Below are 13,922 nucleotides of genomic sequence, written 5' to 3'. Positions count from 1 at the left end.
TAAATGTCCAATCCCCTTTGGAATCTTGTTCAGTGTTTGGTCTCAAACGGATCTACAGTTTAATCACATACTGTGTGAGAGAGCACTTTTTTATTCAAACCTCTGCCTTTTATTTCCACCGAATATCACTTTGTTCTTGTGTTCAGCAACAGGGAGAACAGAAGCTCCTGGTTTAACTTCTCTAGAGTATTTATAACTTTAAATACTTTTCTTCTTTGTCCCCTCTTTGCTGTCTTCTTTCTCAGGTAACAGTCTCCATCATTAAAATCTCTCATCATGAGAATTTTTCCAAGGCCTCATTCTCATCACCCTTCTCTGAACAACTCTAGTTTAGCCATCCATTTTTTGAGATGGGATGTATGGGTCAGGCCCACTGATTAAAGGCATTTTAATATTCTCTTTATTCTCCACCCCATTCATTATGCATCTTTCACTGAGCTGTTTTCATTGACAACCATATCACTTTCTCTGGAGATTTCAAGGGTCACCCTTGACTCACCTGAGCCCCATACACTGCCTGTCCCCACCTATGTTAAATTGCTCAAGCTCTTCTAGGAATTGGTATGTCTATGGCTGGTTTCTTCTTGTGCTTGGCTCTAATTATGAGCAGTAGAGACAGGCAGTAGAGAACAGAGGGGCCAGAAGGTGCTGCTCGACTTCTTGTCCTAGGCTCTCCAGCTCCCAGGTGAGTTGTGAAAGCAGAGGGGAAGGCTAAGGGAATGTTTGACCTTGGGGTGTGATGCTTAGGAGAGCTTTTGGGGATATGTTGGACTGCTGCCAAAGGTGAGCAAAGGAGTTAGAACTAGAGGGTAGTCCTGGAAACAGGCTAGGTAGCAGCATAGGCAAATCCTACAGCTCACAGCAGAGTCCACAGCAAACCTTAGCAAAAGAAGTGTGGGTTAAATTTGACCCTAATAATCCCCTCTTCATAATTCCTGGGACTGTAACTGAGCAGTACCTGTGAGGAGCTGAAGGAGAAGTGAGACCTAGCAGCAAATCCCTCTATGAGAGAGAGCAAGGGGGTGACTCAGGCTCTGTGCCCTAAGGCCCTTTCCAGACTGAGTTAAACTATGATGAGAGATGCTTGGTGAGGCCATCCCAACCCTGCAGTTGTGTGAAACAACAAGCAGATGCCAAGTTTGGGGGACCAACTTACATCTAATGCCAAGCCCATCCACCAAGCCATGTGTTTTCAGTGTGGGGGAAGCCTAAGAGAGTCTCCCTTTCTTTGTGGTCTTATGGGAAGGAATCGCAAAATACTTTTCTCCTGTAACATGAGGACATGGTATTGGAAAGGCTGAGAGCCATTGAATTGGGTGTCATGGGATTCTCCCCTTTCCTTCACCATCTCCCCCTTCCAGGTAAGCCTAGTCTGTTTGCAGCATGCTGCTAAGCCATGAGGCTTTCTGCTAGCAGGAGGAAAATGGATGGCAATCACATCTTAAGGCAGCATTTCATCTACACTGGCAGTTAAAGGCATGACCTCTGGGATCTCTTTCCCTTTCTCTCTGACAGAAATTACTGGAAGCACAGCTCTCCCTCTTGGGGCCTACTTCTGCTCTCGTAAGACATTTACAAATGTCCCAGAGCCTGGAGCTCCAGCAATCTGCAGAAAAATAAATAAAGCAAATATATCCCTGGAGTGAGTTTGGAAAATACTAGGTTTTATTAGATGGATTGATGTTCAGACTGACAGTTTTATCCAAAGGCACATAATCATGAATATCTAATTGGGAATATATTACAGCTATGTAATTCCTTCTAATATGTATGTCCAGAATCCTGTTTAAAAAGAAGCACATGGCTGTGGTGTTAACAATTTTAGTTTGGGGTTTTTTTTTAGCAAAATTACAAGATCTCCAGACTCCCCATTTTCATTTCAGATGCATTTCCCACAGCTCAACAACTTCTCATTCACACCATGTGGTTGTTTGTTTCCAGTAAAGTTAATCTGGTTTCATAAAACAGAGACAGTCAGACTGGTGGCAGGAGTCTGCAGTGATATCAGACTATGCCAGGCAAAGCAAGCTTTGAACAACAGGCCTTATTAGACTAACAGTCATTTGCTGTGGCTACACAAGTCATGTTGCATGTCAAGATGGTTGGGAAGAAAGGCTATCCAAAGCGTGTCAGAGTCCTGGCAATGCTGAATTGTCTTCAGCTAACAGACAAATGCATCAGGCCATTTCCTTTATTTTCTGTCACAGTTGCCTCTACTCTTTCCTTAAGGGCAATGGGTAACATTTGGTGTGCAGGGTATACTTTTAAGAAAAAAATATTAATGTGAGTTATTATAGGAAGGCTTGATAATGAGGGGAAGACCCATTCAGGGCCCTAGCTCTGGTGCTTTGCTTTTATCTATTGTGCAAAAAAGATGACATCATCAGGTAACACACAAGAGATCATCATTTTCGAAGCCAAGCCAGCAAGAGACATTTACCCAATGGAACATCCAGAAGGTGTAATACCTGCTGCCAGCCAGGTGTTATATCCTTGACCTTTCTCTCTGCTACAGTGATTCTGGGCTTATATCCAACTGTGGAATCCCAGGCACACCATGATCCTCACCTATCCCAAAAGGACAGCAGTAGTCTTATGACCTACAGGATGACTGCTAGTGGGCTAGAAGAAAGGGATGACAAGAACTGGAGGAAAGAAAAAACAGGAAAAAGGGGAAGACATAGTGAACAGGAGAAAGACAGAGGAACACAAAATTAAAATGGAAGATTTCAAACTAACTGTAAGGTGTGAAAGGGCCATTAGATTGTATAGTCTGACCTCCTGCATAACAGGTCAAAGAATTTCCCCCAGGTATGCTAAAGATTGCAGAGAAACAAAAAGGCAAAGAACCAGCAAGAAAGATAAGGCACTCAGAACAGTCTGATGGCCTTGTTTGCTTGCCATATCTAATTCACAATGAGATGGCAGCAGCAGTGACAATATTAGCACATTTCTAACGGTGTTTCTTTTCACTAGCTACTAAGAAAATCATGCAAAATAGGACAAATGAGGGAGGCAGCAGGTAAGCTTAACAGGACAATAAGAGGTGAAAAGGAGTGGGTGAGACAGACAAAGGAGGATATGACAAGCAATGGGGTAATGTAAAAAAGGAGAAAAGAAGAATAGAAGTGAAGGCAGCTCCAGTGCAGGTTTGAGACTTTACTCCATTCTGACTCATGCATGCATCACTTCTCTCTTTTTGCTATTTTGGAAGCCAGTTTCTCTCACGCCTCTTCTTATCTAATTTACTGCCCCCTTCCTTTCTGTGCTGTGCACAGAATCCCTCAGCATGAAACTTGCCCTTTCTTTCCCATTACTCATCTATGTACTTGTACCTGTACTCCTGCACTCAGCCTCTGGGGTCCTCACTGGATTGACTGCACAGTCCTGCATGGTAGCACATGTGAACCAAATCAAGCATCCATGAAGCAATGTCTGCCAGACCTCACCTGGATCATTTCAAGGAACGTTTAGCATTGAGGTTTCAGCACAAGGGGAGCTGAGTCACTAGCTAGTGTGGGGTGTTCCTGTTGTAGCCTGAGCTCCATTTCTGTTCAGGTGTTTGGGATGGACATATGCTGCTCTCCAGACCCGTGATGTTCTTATGACAGTTTCTGCTTAGCACCTCTCATGTTCTTTTTTTTTTTTAGAAAACATACATGTCACTTCCTTTGTCTTTCTTGTCTTTGCCTTGCCTTACATGGCATGCTTATGATTTTTGTTCCCAGATGGATATGGCCCACTAGTATGTTACAGTAAGTCCTTCATTTCCAGTTTTTATGAAGACCAGAATCATCTCTGGTCCATGTGACAGGGAGAATGAGGAGGAAAGGCCATGTAGCAAGCCTCATGCCTTCTAATGCACCATTCAACATCTAGGCCAACTTCTGTCTATTTCTTCAGTTAGTTCTTATCTCACCAACCACCTGTGCTGGGTCATTCTGGCCAAGAAAATATATCCTTAGTTACAAGGCCTCTTCTTTTTCCCTTGTGCTGTAGTCACCAGGTACAAAGCCCTATGTATGCAGAAAGGCTGACACTGGTTCTGATGTTTTCCAAGCAATATTAATTTATACTGAGACTCACAGTTTTGAGTGTTGTTGTACCAGGACCAGGAAACAACATAGCAACCAAATTGGTTAAAGTATGACTACAGTCCATATAAAACAAGCCACATGAACCTTCTACTTCCTAATCTACAGCAAAAAGACAGGAAGAAATAAAGGAGACCTACAGTAAATCACACAGTGTCTCTGCGTTTCTTCAAACAGAACAAAAATGCAGAGACCTGACTGAGAAAACATGCAACACTGGCATAAATGAAGTTAAATTGCAAATCAATTAACCCTCTGAGCCCTGGTGAGGTCTGTGTTTGATTTGTCAACATAGAATTTTGTGAAGTTAATAGCATCTGCATACACTAAGCACCCAGCCTCTGGGAGTGACTGATGCTTTCAGCAGTTTCTTTAGCATTCTTTTACTTGGTTTATAACCCCTGTCTCAGGCAGTGGTTATAACCAGTTATCATTACTGGTTCAATTTCAGTTTCTTTCTTTTTCCAATCCAGACTTCCAGATCCCCCATCAAAGCGTTTTGGATCTAAAAGCGAAATGTTCTCAGAGATTGGACCAAACCTATTTTAAATCCGAACCTGTGGTCCTGGGACAGAGTGGGCTAATATCTGCATGAATGCTAAAACTCTCAGTTAGAGGTCAGATGTTATCCAAGTATAGTGCATTAAAGCACTGAACCTGATGGCCTACAAGTCTGGGAAAGAAAACACAGATTCTATAAATCTACAGGGATTTATAAAACCACAGCCCAATATTTACTTCTCACCTGAGTCTCCTTCCCCAATGGTGTCCCTCTCTGATTCTCCAAATTATCATGTCCACCCTGCTCTCATGCCTGAATCCCTATTTCTCACTCCCTGTCTTTTATAGTGAATACAAAGGTTGAACTGCTTGTTCCATACTTGTGAGCTTCTGTACCAGTGAAAAAGCAGCTACAACTCTAGATCACCATTCATTTGCTTTTACTTACAGCTTGCACGTTGCCTTCTGTTTGAAATAACAAAGATAAAATATCAGGAATTCACAGTTTTTATTCTCTTTCCTATGCCCACCCAACTCCCCCCTGCCATTGATGTCAATGACTCAAAGTCCTCATTGTACAGTAGGTCTTGCCAGTGTGGCACTCAAAGGGTTAATAAACCATGGATTTTTTGGACAGATAAGACATAAGCTGATTCACCAATAGGAGCACATGAATTATTACATTACACACCGTGTTATGGTTTTCTATAACGGTTCTTTGGAGTTTCGCCACAGCCAGTTGTGTCACAGGAGAGAATGCTGGGCTTTTTTCCCAAGCCAATACTTCCCAAGAGATCAGGAAGCTCATTCGTAATGGCCTTTTCAATCTTCTCCAAGAAACATCCTCCAATGTAGGAACACTGTGATGAGAGCAGCTTGAAGCTAGTGATGGGATTGATTCCAAAAAAGTCCTTATAGGCCTCACGGTTGGGCAGGTCAAACTTGCTGACATTGGTCTTTGCCAGAATGGACTTGAAGATGTAGAACTTGTCAGGATCTTCCACAATGTCCTTGAATACCAACTCCCCATCACTAAAGAAGGTCATTTTGTCCTTGTAGGTTTGCAAATAGCGGTCTACCAAAAGGGCATGGATACGAACCCTGATGGCATGTTGGCGGATGAAGGCAATCTTATTCTCCAACCTGTTCTCAATCACCTGATTAAGGTCTTCCAGGAGTGAAATCTCTTCCTTAAGGAACAGATCCTGGTGGGTGTCTGGCTGGTATTCCAGGGGCCAGAATGAACTGACATAGACCCTGGGAGGTTCGGTGACATTGATCAGAGGAGCCAGGCTCCAAAACAAAGCTCCGTAGACTCTCATGAGCTCCTGAGTGACTAGGCTGTCAGCTTTGTTCAAGATGATTCTGATCTGAGACTCACGACCCTTCAATTGTCGAAACAGCATCTCCAGCTCCAGGCCCACATCCAGCTTGGTAGGGTCAAAGACGACAAAGATAAGGTCAGCTCTGTCAATGAACCACTGGCACACATCATTGAATGGGTAACCTTTGGGAGAGGAGAGAAAAAAATCCAACAGAAATGGCCTGACTTCCATATCTGACACAGGAACACTTGATTCATCTCATAAGAGAGACAAGACACAAACCCACAGTGTCTCATGCGCTATCAGACTCAGACCTGTATTGTGCAGTGGGAAGCCTTGGATTTCTTAGATAGTAAAACTGGGTAAAACCCTTGTCATGAATCCCCCTATTAATGCATACTCAATTGGTAATGCTGCCTGTGTTTCATTCTGACCCCAGTAAAGTCAATGAGAGTTTTGCTACTTCATTAAAAGGAACCAAGATATCACTCCTAGGCTTAAGCCAGAAAATGGAAGGAAGGGTGTAGAGATGCCATTTACTTTGTTAATCAATGCTCTGATATATTTAGAGAAGATAATACCAATAACATAATAATATTATATTTCAATAATATACTGTAATAATTGAAGATGATCCAAATATTTTAAATATTTTTTTCTTCTGATTTTCATCTCTGAGGCCTAATTGCTGGAGAAGTGTGTATTTTTCCACTTGTACTGTTGGCCCATCTGGAATTACACTCCTGCCCATCCCCTTCCAAACCTGCCTTTTTTCCTTGTTGCCTGTACTAATTCTCCATGTTCTAATTGATTTCTAAAGCTATGGTTGACCCCATCACTGCTGACTAAGATACTTAGTCTATGGGATGAAAACCTCAGGATTCTGCCCCAGATGTCAGATAGATAACTGCTGTAATACTAATATTCTGGTGGAATTTATTCTATTGTATTCTTTAGCACACTGGCTTTGGCAGAGATCTGCCCCAGACTAACAAGAATATGATTTTAAAAAAGATGGGGAATCTGCGGTTCATGAATAAATAGCCCATGAGACACTAATCACCCCCATCCTGCTTAAATGTGTAAATATTGTACCTCCAAACTAAAGATGAAAGCTTCTGCATCTACTCTAAATACTGGACATGTCTCTTAGGCCTCTGCTTTGCTACTATAATAACCTCAAGTAGGCACACTTTTGATGCCCCTGAAATGTAAAACTAAGCCTTTGTTATTAACCATAAATCCTCTTCATTGGATTTTTGTTATCATCCTGCAAAAATATTGCCACTCCTCTTTTAATGCTCCTTAAAATGAACAGAGCAAATCACTACCTCGTTCCTGTTGCTTGCGGTTTTCAATGATGCCTGGTGTATCCACAAAGGTGACCCGCTCCAGAAGTTTATGAGGCACTTCTATCCCGATCAACTTCTCCAAGAAGTTCTGCCCAAACTTTTCGAGAGGTGAGAAGGAGCGTGCACTGTCAGCAGCCATCACAATACCCTCAATGGTCTTCAGCTTTGGGCCATGCATGATGACAGTGAACTCAGAGGTAGTGGGTTCTGCTCCTGTCCAGAAAGGAGAAAAGCAAAACTCAGGCTGTGTTGCAAAGTCTAAGCAACAGGTTAGATTTGGACACACCCTCTGGCTGAGACTCCCTGTGGAAGATACATCTTAATCATGAATATAAAGCAGAGGATCCAAGCATCAGTGATTACCAGGTGGTGTCAGCATCATGCAATGGTATGCTGCATGAGTGTAGGAAATATTATCTGCAGGGCAGAGTCAGGGTTGAGATGCCTTAATTGTAAAAGGCATGACAGAGACCCAAATCCTGCTTTGCTTCCATACCTTGATTATCCCAGTTCAGAGATCTCAGTACAGAGCTTAATTCCAATGGTCTATATGTAGCTGTGATTAGGGATCAAAGGGAGTTATTAAGAAGGCCTGGGAAATGTCATTCCAGTTGTTAAAGCAAATTAATTGGCTCCATACAAGGAAGGAAAGGAGAGAAGAAAAAAGGCAAGTTCCCCTCATGATATGATGGTTCTGTTGCTGGTTGGTAGGCTGCCTGCAGTGCAGCACTTCCTGGGCTGGAGGATCTCAGCCATGGTCCTCTGGGCTGTGGGAAGTGAGACTGCTGAAGAGGCAGATGTACTGCTTACTCCCTGGTGGGAGCCTCTGAGAGTTATGAGGAGGTTGTGCTGTCAGTCTCCAGGCAGGAGAAGAACAAGGAAACCCACTTCTCTCCCTGAAGCTGCCTCTCACAGTTACAGGAGCAGGTTTCCTGACTCCAGAGAGAATGACTCGGGACCTGTTTGTCCAGCATCATAGCTGTCATGAGAACCTGAAAGGTTGTAATTAGTAAAAATGGAGATTTATGAGAATGGGGCTGAGAACAGCCGGGAGGTAGATTTACAAATGATGTTCTGACTGTGACTGAATGAATACATGGACTTAGAAATGGCAAGCACCAGCTTGTACCTTTGCACAGCATAACAATGGAAGAGCCAGAGCACGTGCTACCTGTGTAGAGCTGGTAGGGTGTGTCATCCAGGCCTAGGAGGTAGTTTATCATGGTGGATTTGCCAACGCTCCACGGTCCCAAGAAGAGCACCATCGGCTTGGAAGTAATCTCTCCATCTGCACACAGGGCAAGTAACAAAGGAAGTGAGCAAACAATATAATTTTGTACTGCCTGAGCAGCATTTGCCCTTTTAGATCCCTGCTGTAATGAACATCCTGTACAAACAACGAGGCATTGCTGGGGAGTGTGAATGCTTAGCTACACATTCCAAGCTCATGGAAACATCCCACGGTCCCCGCTCTTCAGCCATTCGCAGGAGCAGGGCAGAGCTGCTGAGCTGCACAGGGAAAGGGTCGGTGGTACACAAGTACAGCCATGCTTCTTATTCCTCTATATTTCTGCTTATCTTTTATAACCTGCCTCACTGTGATGAGAGAGATGGATTAGACAGGCCAGCCCATGCTTATTCCAGTTACCATACAGGTTTGACTCTCTCGGCAGGAGACTCTCTCAGTGCTGTCAGTCATGGATGAGGTAGAGGAAATGAATTGAGTGCAGCTCCTCTCCACCCTTCCAATGCATTGTGTCTGCTGCCTGCTTCTGCCAAGTGAGTATTTGATGTCCTGTATGAACAGCTGAGTATATGGTACCCTGGCTGTAGTGCTTTCCACAGGGTGTCATAGCACCAGTTGTGGCACATGACTGGGATTGAGGTTTGATCCAGCTTTCATCGAAGTCAGTGGGAAAACTCCCGCTTTGTACAGTTAGAACAGACCTTCAGACTATGTCTACCCCATAGTGAGTGTGCGTGTGCACGCTCAGGAAGGAGTGGGGATTCCAGCCAGGACATATTGCTGCTATGGTGTAGACGTACCCTACATGACCAGTGTTTCTGTAGCAGTAACACATGGGAGAACCAGACTCTCCTCACGGCTTACTGGGCTGAGAAATCTCTTGAGCAGAGATGGACAAATTAGGGATAATTCCATTATTAACTAGCATGCCGTAGTCAAAGTATCACCCAGCAAAAATTTAACTGCTTCCATCTCATCCTGCATTAATGCAGATGAGTCTTGTGAGACTGACTCTTTCCAGATTACACAAGTCCTTTTAGGGAAGGGTTTTTATTTTTAATTCTACTTGGAAAAAAAATATTTACTTGATGAATTTAGAATCAATTTTAGAGACCCCCATTTTTAAAGGCACCAGTGGGTTCAAAATGTGCTTGCCCCTGCAACAACCAGTACTTGTGCAGGATTGGGAACTGCAGCATAATGGCTTCTCTATTTTGCACATGCAAGTGGTCAAGTGAGAACGTTTGTGTGGAACAGATTCACAGAATTTTGCAACTGCCTCTTTATATCTTCTTTAGAATGAAACTCAATTTGCATTTTGTCAACCACTCAGCAGCCTTTCTCAGGCTCTGGGATGTCAGAACTGCAGCTAGACAAAAGGATCTGTCATTTATTCAATTGTGTGCAACCATTTAAAATATGAAACATTATTGTTATAAAGACCAAAGTGATATGCACAAAATTCTGGAAGGGGCACTGCTTCTCAGCACTTTGTAAGCAAGGTCAGTGTCTTGCCTCAGGAAGGGGATAAGTGCTGGTTCCAATTCCACCATGTGTCAGATAAAGGTCTGTTGTTCACTCACCTATTTTTCCTTCCCAAACTTTTGAGGCCTTGGTCACAGCTACTCTCCTTCCAGCTGGTCAGATCCCCCTTTTACATATGGGAAAACCAAGTGGTGCAAACCCCTGCAGGCTTTGAAGCAGGGTGGAAGAAAGATGCTGCTGGTTGCGTAGCATGATACAGCCCAGCATGTAGGAACCAGGGAGAAAATTTGCTGGGAGCCCCATTGAAATCATGAGAGTTTTGTCATTGACTCTGAAGGAAACAGGATCCCAGCCTCCCCAAATAAGTAGCCCTTATGCATATAACTAGTTCAGCTGAAGCCAAGAGAAAGCCTTGCAAGGTGGTAGAATGGTCTTGTAGGATCAGACCTGAAGCCACCTGCTGAGAGGCAAGAATTAACATATCTTCTGGGCAGGGTGATGCAGGTGTTCAGCACTTCCCAGGGTCTGGCCCTGATCTACCCAAGAGCACTCAACCCAGCCGCATATAGGCAGAGAAAAAATCACCCCTCCTTGTTGCTGCCAGTGCTGTGCAAAGGAGCCCCCTAAAGAGCCATACAGTTTGGGATAACTACTGTGAGCAGCACGTCAAGTTGTGCTAGAGATCAGCTGCAGCCATCATCCTCAGGTGACCCATGTCATATGGCATTCCCTCCTATTCTGCTTATGGCTGGGCCACAGGTAAAGGCTGACAGGTCTGCTACAGCTGAGGCTAGTACATGTGATCCTCACAAATTAAGCTTGTATTTTCAGGGGTAGAGATCCTGGATCTTTGCTTTCACTCATAGATTCAGTGTTATGGTAATACTTAGAAGGCTCATTTCCCTGTACTAAACTGAAGCTATGGCATAGCCTGAGCAGTGAAGGGAACATGTTGAAAATAGTTAGACATCCCATCAAATTTACCCCGTGCATATTACATATATTCATTTATGTACCATAACTCAACTAATATATACTACTCCGTGTAAGAATTAGTGGTTATTAAAAAAAATAAAGCAAAATGTATAATGGAATGGATGTCATGTTGGCAGCATACACAGGGATGGATCTTGAAGAAAATCAAGGAAAGCAATGATTAAAACTAATGTGTTGTTATATTGAGAGTAGATATGAATATTTTCACTAGTGTCTCAAGATGCTTGACAGATATAAATGAATTCACCCTTCTCGCTGACTCCCATTCAGGGCAGCACTTACACACCTACAGAAAGTCCATTTGGCCTCTGAGGGTGATGATTTAACTTTATATATTGGAAAACAGAGGGTAAGTAGATTGCCTATGATCACCAGCAAGGCTAAGTGCTGTCAAGAGTATCAAGGATTTATCTCTGAGGGGGGCTAAAACTAGGAGGAAGAGAAGGACAGATTTACAGCACAGGCCCCTCACAAGGCACGTTTTGTCTCCTTGACAGTGTCTACACAAGATGCTACTGTGCAGGTGTTACTGTGCATTTATTTAGTATTTATAAACAAGTACTAATAAATGTGCAGTAACCCGAGTTACTGCACAGTAGTGCCAGTGAACACCATTTTTGTGACACTACTGCACAGTAGCCTAATACTACTGCACAGTAGCGTTGGATCACGGTTATTGCCACGGGATGCTACCACGCAGTAGTATCGGGTTACTGCGCAGTCAGTCTCACATGTAGACACAGCCTTGTGCCTTGAATTACCTCAGACAGGCTTCCCCCCAGCTTATTGTCTTTTGGCTGGTTGCTCCCCTTTGCTGATCTCCGGAGGGTATTCTGTCCCATTGAAATCAATGCCAGTTTTGCCAAGAACTTCAGTGGAGCCTTCACCTCCTCTTTCACAACTCCTGAATCTCAAAAAGTTCAACTTCAAACTGCTCTGCCACTGGCATCTGATCCCTAGCACCTTACAGGAGGTGTTTATCCTGCTTCACATCCCCAGTGACACCAGCTTGTGAGGTTTGGCCTTTTGTGTCTTTTACAGTAGTTGCAGGAGATGTCATTGAGAGGGATATGGAGCTCCTTTCTCCTCCTCCATCTCATAGCCTGATTTTTCTGCTTCTGCAGTGCTCCCAGATTAAGGAATGAGAGGTCAAGAAAGGCCCCTGGAAACCAGGTACACAGTCGCCACAGTTATCAGACATGGCCCCACATTCGCCTTGCCTCCCCTCTGCACTGCAGTGCTCACATCACTATGCATAGGAGCTCAGACATATGCTTTAATTAGAAGCAGAGCTATGGATTCTAGGGGCTGCAAGTAATGAAAAATGATTAGTTCTAGTGGCAGCTACTGCTATGTGTGATCAATGCCCAAGTGGCAAAGAGGAAACTTGCACACAGGAGACCTAGGGAATAAGAATCTATCACTTGGGAAGCAATCTCAGCCATACATAGAGCACTGAGTTGCAGGAGATCAGCATTGTTCACTGTAAAGTGCCCATGGAAAGTGGAGAAGTGATCAGCATGTGATCAGCATGTGTGATCCAGCCTGTCACCCAATTGTCACCTTCAGCTAACATAAAAGCAGACCATGGCATCCTGCAAATTGCAATGGCACCATAAGACTGCAGCTGGCAGGACATTTAGGGCTTGATTCTCAGAAGTGCTGAGTACCCACTACTCCAGCTGAAGTCTGGAGGACCAGCAGAACCTCAGGCAGTAGAGCTCTTCTGTCTCCTCTTAGATCTCTTCATTCCCTTCTCTGGCTCTGGCTCTGACTCCTTCTCTCTCTCTCATATCTTTTCCTTTCTCCCTCTTTAAACTTAAAGAAGGAACCATAACAAACAATAAGTATCTAGTAGCCTCTCATCCAGTGTCTGGTATCTTGGAATTCCTACCAAATGTCAGCTACATACTGGGAGTTTTATTATTTTGTGAAACACTATTAATTAAAACAGTCTGAGCAAGCAGATGGAGTTTCTAGTTCTCCAAGGTGCCCTGAGATGCTTTGTTGGTAACTGTCAGGCCCCCTCTACACATTACAGGTATTGCACAATTAATTGGTTAATTGTACCTTAAGTACCTTAAGACCAGCTACTTGTGCAAAGTACTTATCACATGATAAAAAGCTCCAACCAGCTTTAAAGGTAGACCTCAAAAATATGTACTAGCTTTATAGCTGGTTGCTATTGAGCTTTAATTTGCAGGTGTAGTAGGGGCTCCCCTGCAGCTGGGAGCCCCATCAGTTGACAAGGCTCCCAGCTGCCAAGGTGCACCATGCCCAGTGTGAAACTCCTGGGCCCTGAGGATTAGGCCAGCTGTGATCTCCAGGGCTCAGGGGCACATGAATCCCAGACCTAAGGGATTGTGGCTGCTTCTCTCCTCAGGGCCCAGGGGTTTGTCTCTGTTCTGCCCTGGAGATTATGGCTGCTGCAACCCTGTGTCTGGAGGTTTCCCCTGGGAATCATGGCTGCCTCAGTCCTCATGGCCTGGGGTTTTATGCACCCTTGAGCCTTGGAGATTGTGGCAATAAGGTGATATCCACCAGCAATAAGGCACAATGGGATCTAACGTGCAATCCCACAAGCAAGTATGGCATGGCAGGAGGCCCGATTATGTGGCTTGCACATTAGATCCCATAATGCCTTTACCTACATGTGCAGAGGGGGCCTCAACTGCAGAGCAGGGAGAGTGCCTTGGTAGGATTCGATTTTTGTATTGCCATATGTTTTCAGTGTGACTCTACTAAAGCTAAAGATTTTCAACAGATGCAGAGGGCACTGGGTTCACTGTATTTTCTCCACTCTCACCAAGATGTCACTTTGATAAAATAAAAAAAAAGAAAAGCAGGGACATTTGGGGCCACTCCAGTTAAAGGACTGAGGTCAGTGAGTGAAAGAAATTAACAGTTTCCAGCCAAAAGTAAG

General features: G+C 43.9%; 1 protein-coding gene across 6 annotated transcripts in view; it reads right to left on the bottom strand.

Annotated features, from left to right (window-relative positions):
• Positions 1–2,271: 2,271 nt before the first annotated feature.
• Positions 2,272–13,922, bottom strand: part of SRL (sarcalumenin) — an 89,933-nt gene continuing 78,282 nt past the window's right edge. For all 6 annotated transcript variants that reach the window (XM_025192847.1, XM_025192848.1, XM_025192844.1 and 3 more), the window contains 3 exons: positions 8,444–8,560; positions 7,252–7,485; positions 2,272–6,102 (listed from right to left, as the gene is read on the bottom strand). In XM_025192847.1, the coding sequence (XP_025048632.1) occupies positions 5,291–6,102; positions 7,252–7,485; positions 8,444–8,560 (1,163 nt within the window). In that variant the 3' untranslated portion in view covers positions 2,272–5,290. The remainder of the gene's footprint in view (positions 6,103–7,251; positions 7,486–8,443; positions 8,561–13,922) is intronic.

Source organism: Alligator sinensis, unplaced genomic scaffold (assembly GCF_000455745.1).
Source record: "Alligator sinensis unplaced genomic scaffold, ASM45574v1 scaffold1406_1, whole genome shotgun sequence".
Lineage (NCBI taxonomy): Eukaryota > Metazoa > Chordata > Crocodylia > Alligatoridae > Alligator > Alligator sinensis.
The sequence above is the reverse complement of the archived record's forward strand: the minus strand, read 5'-3'. Positions and strand labels throughout refer to the sequence as shown.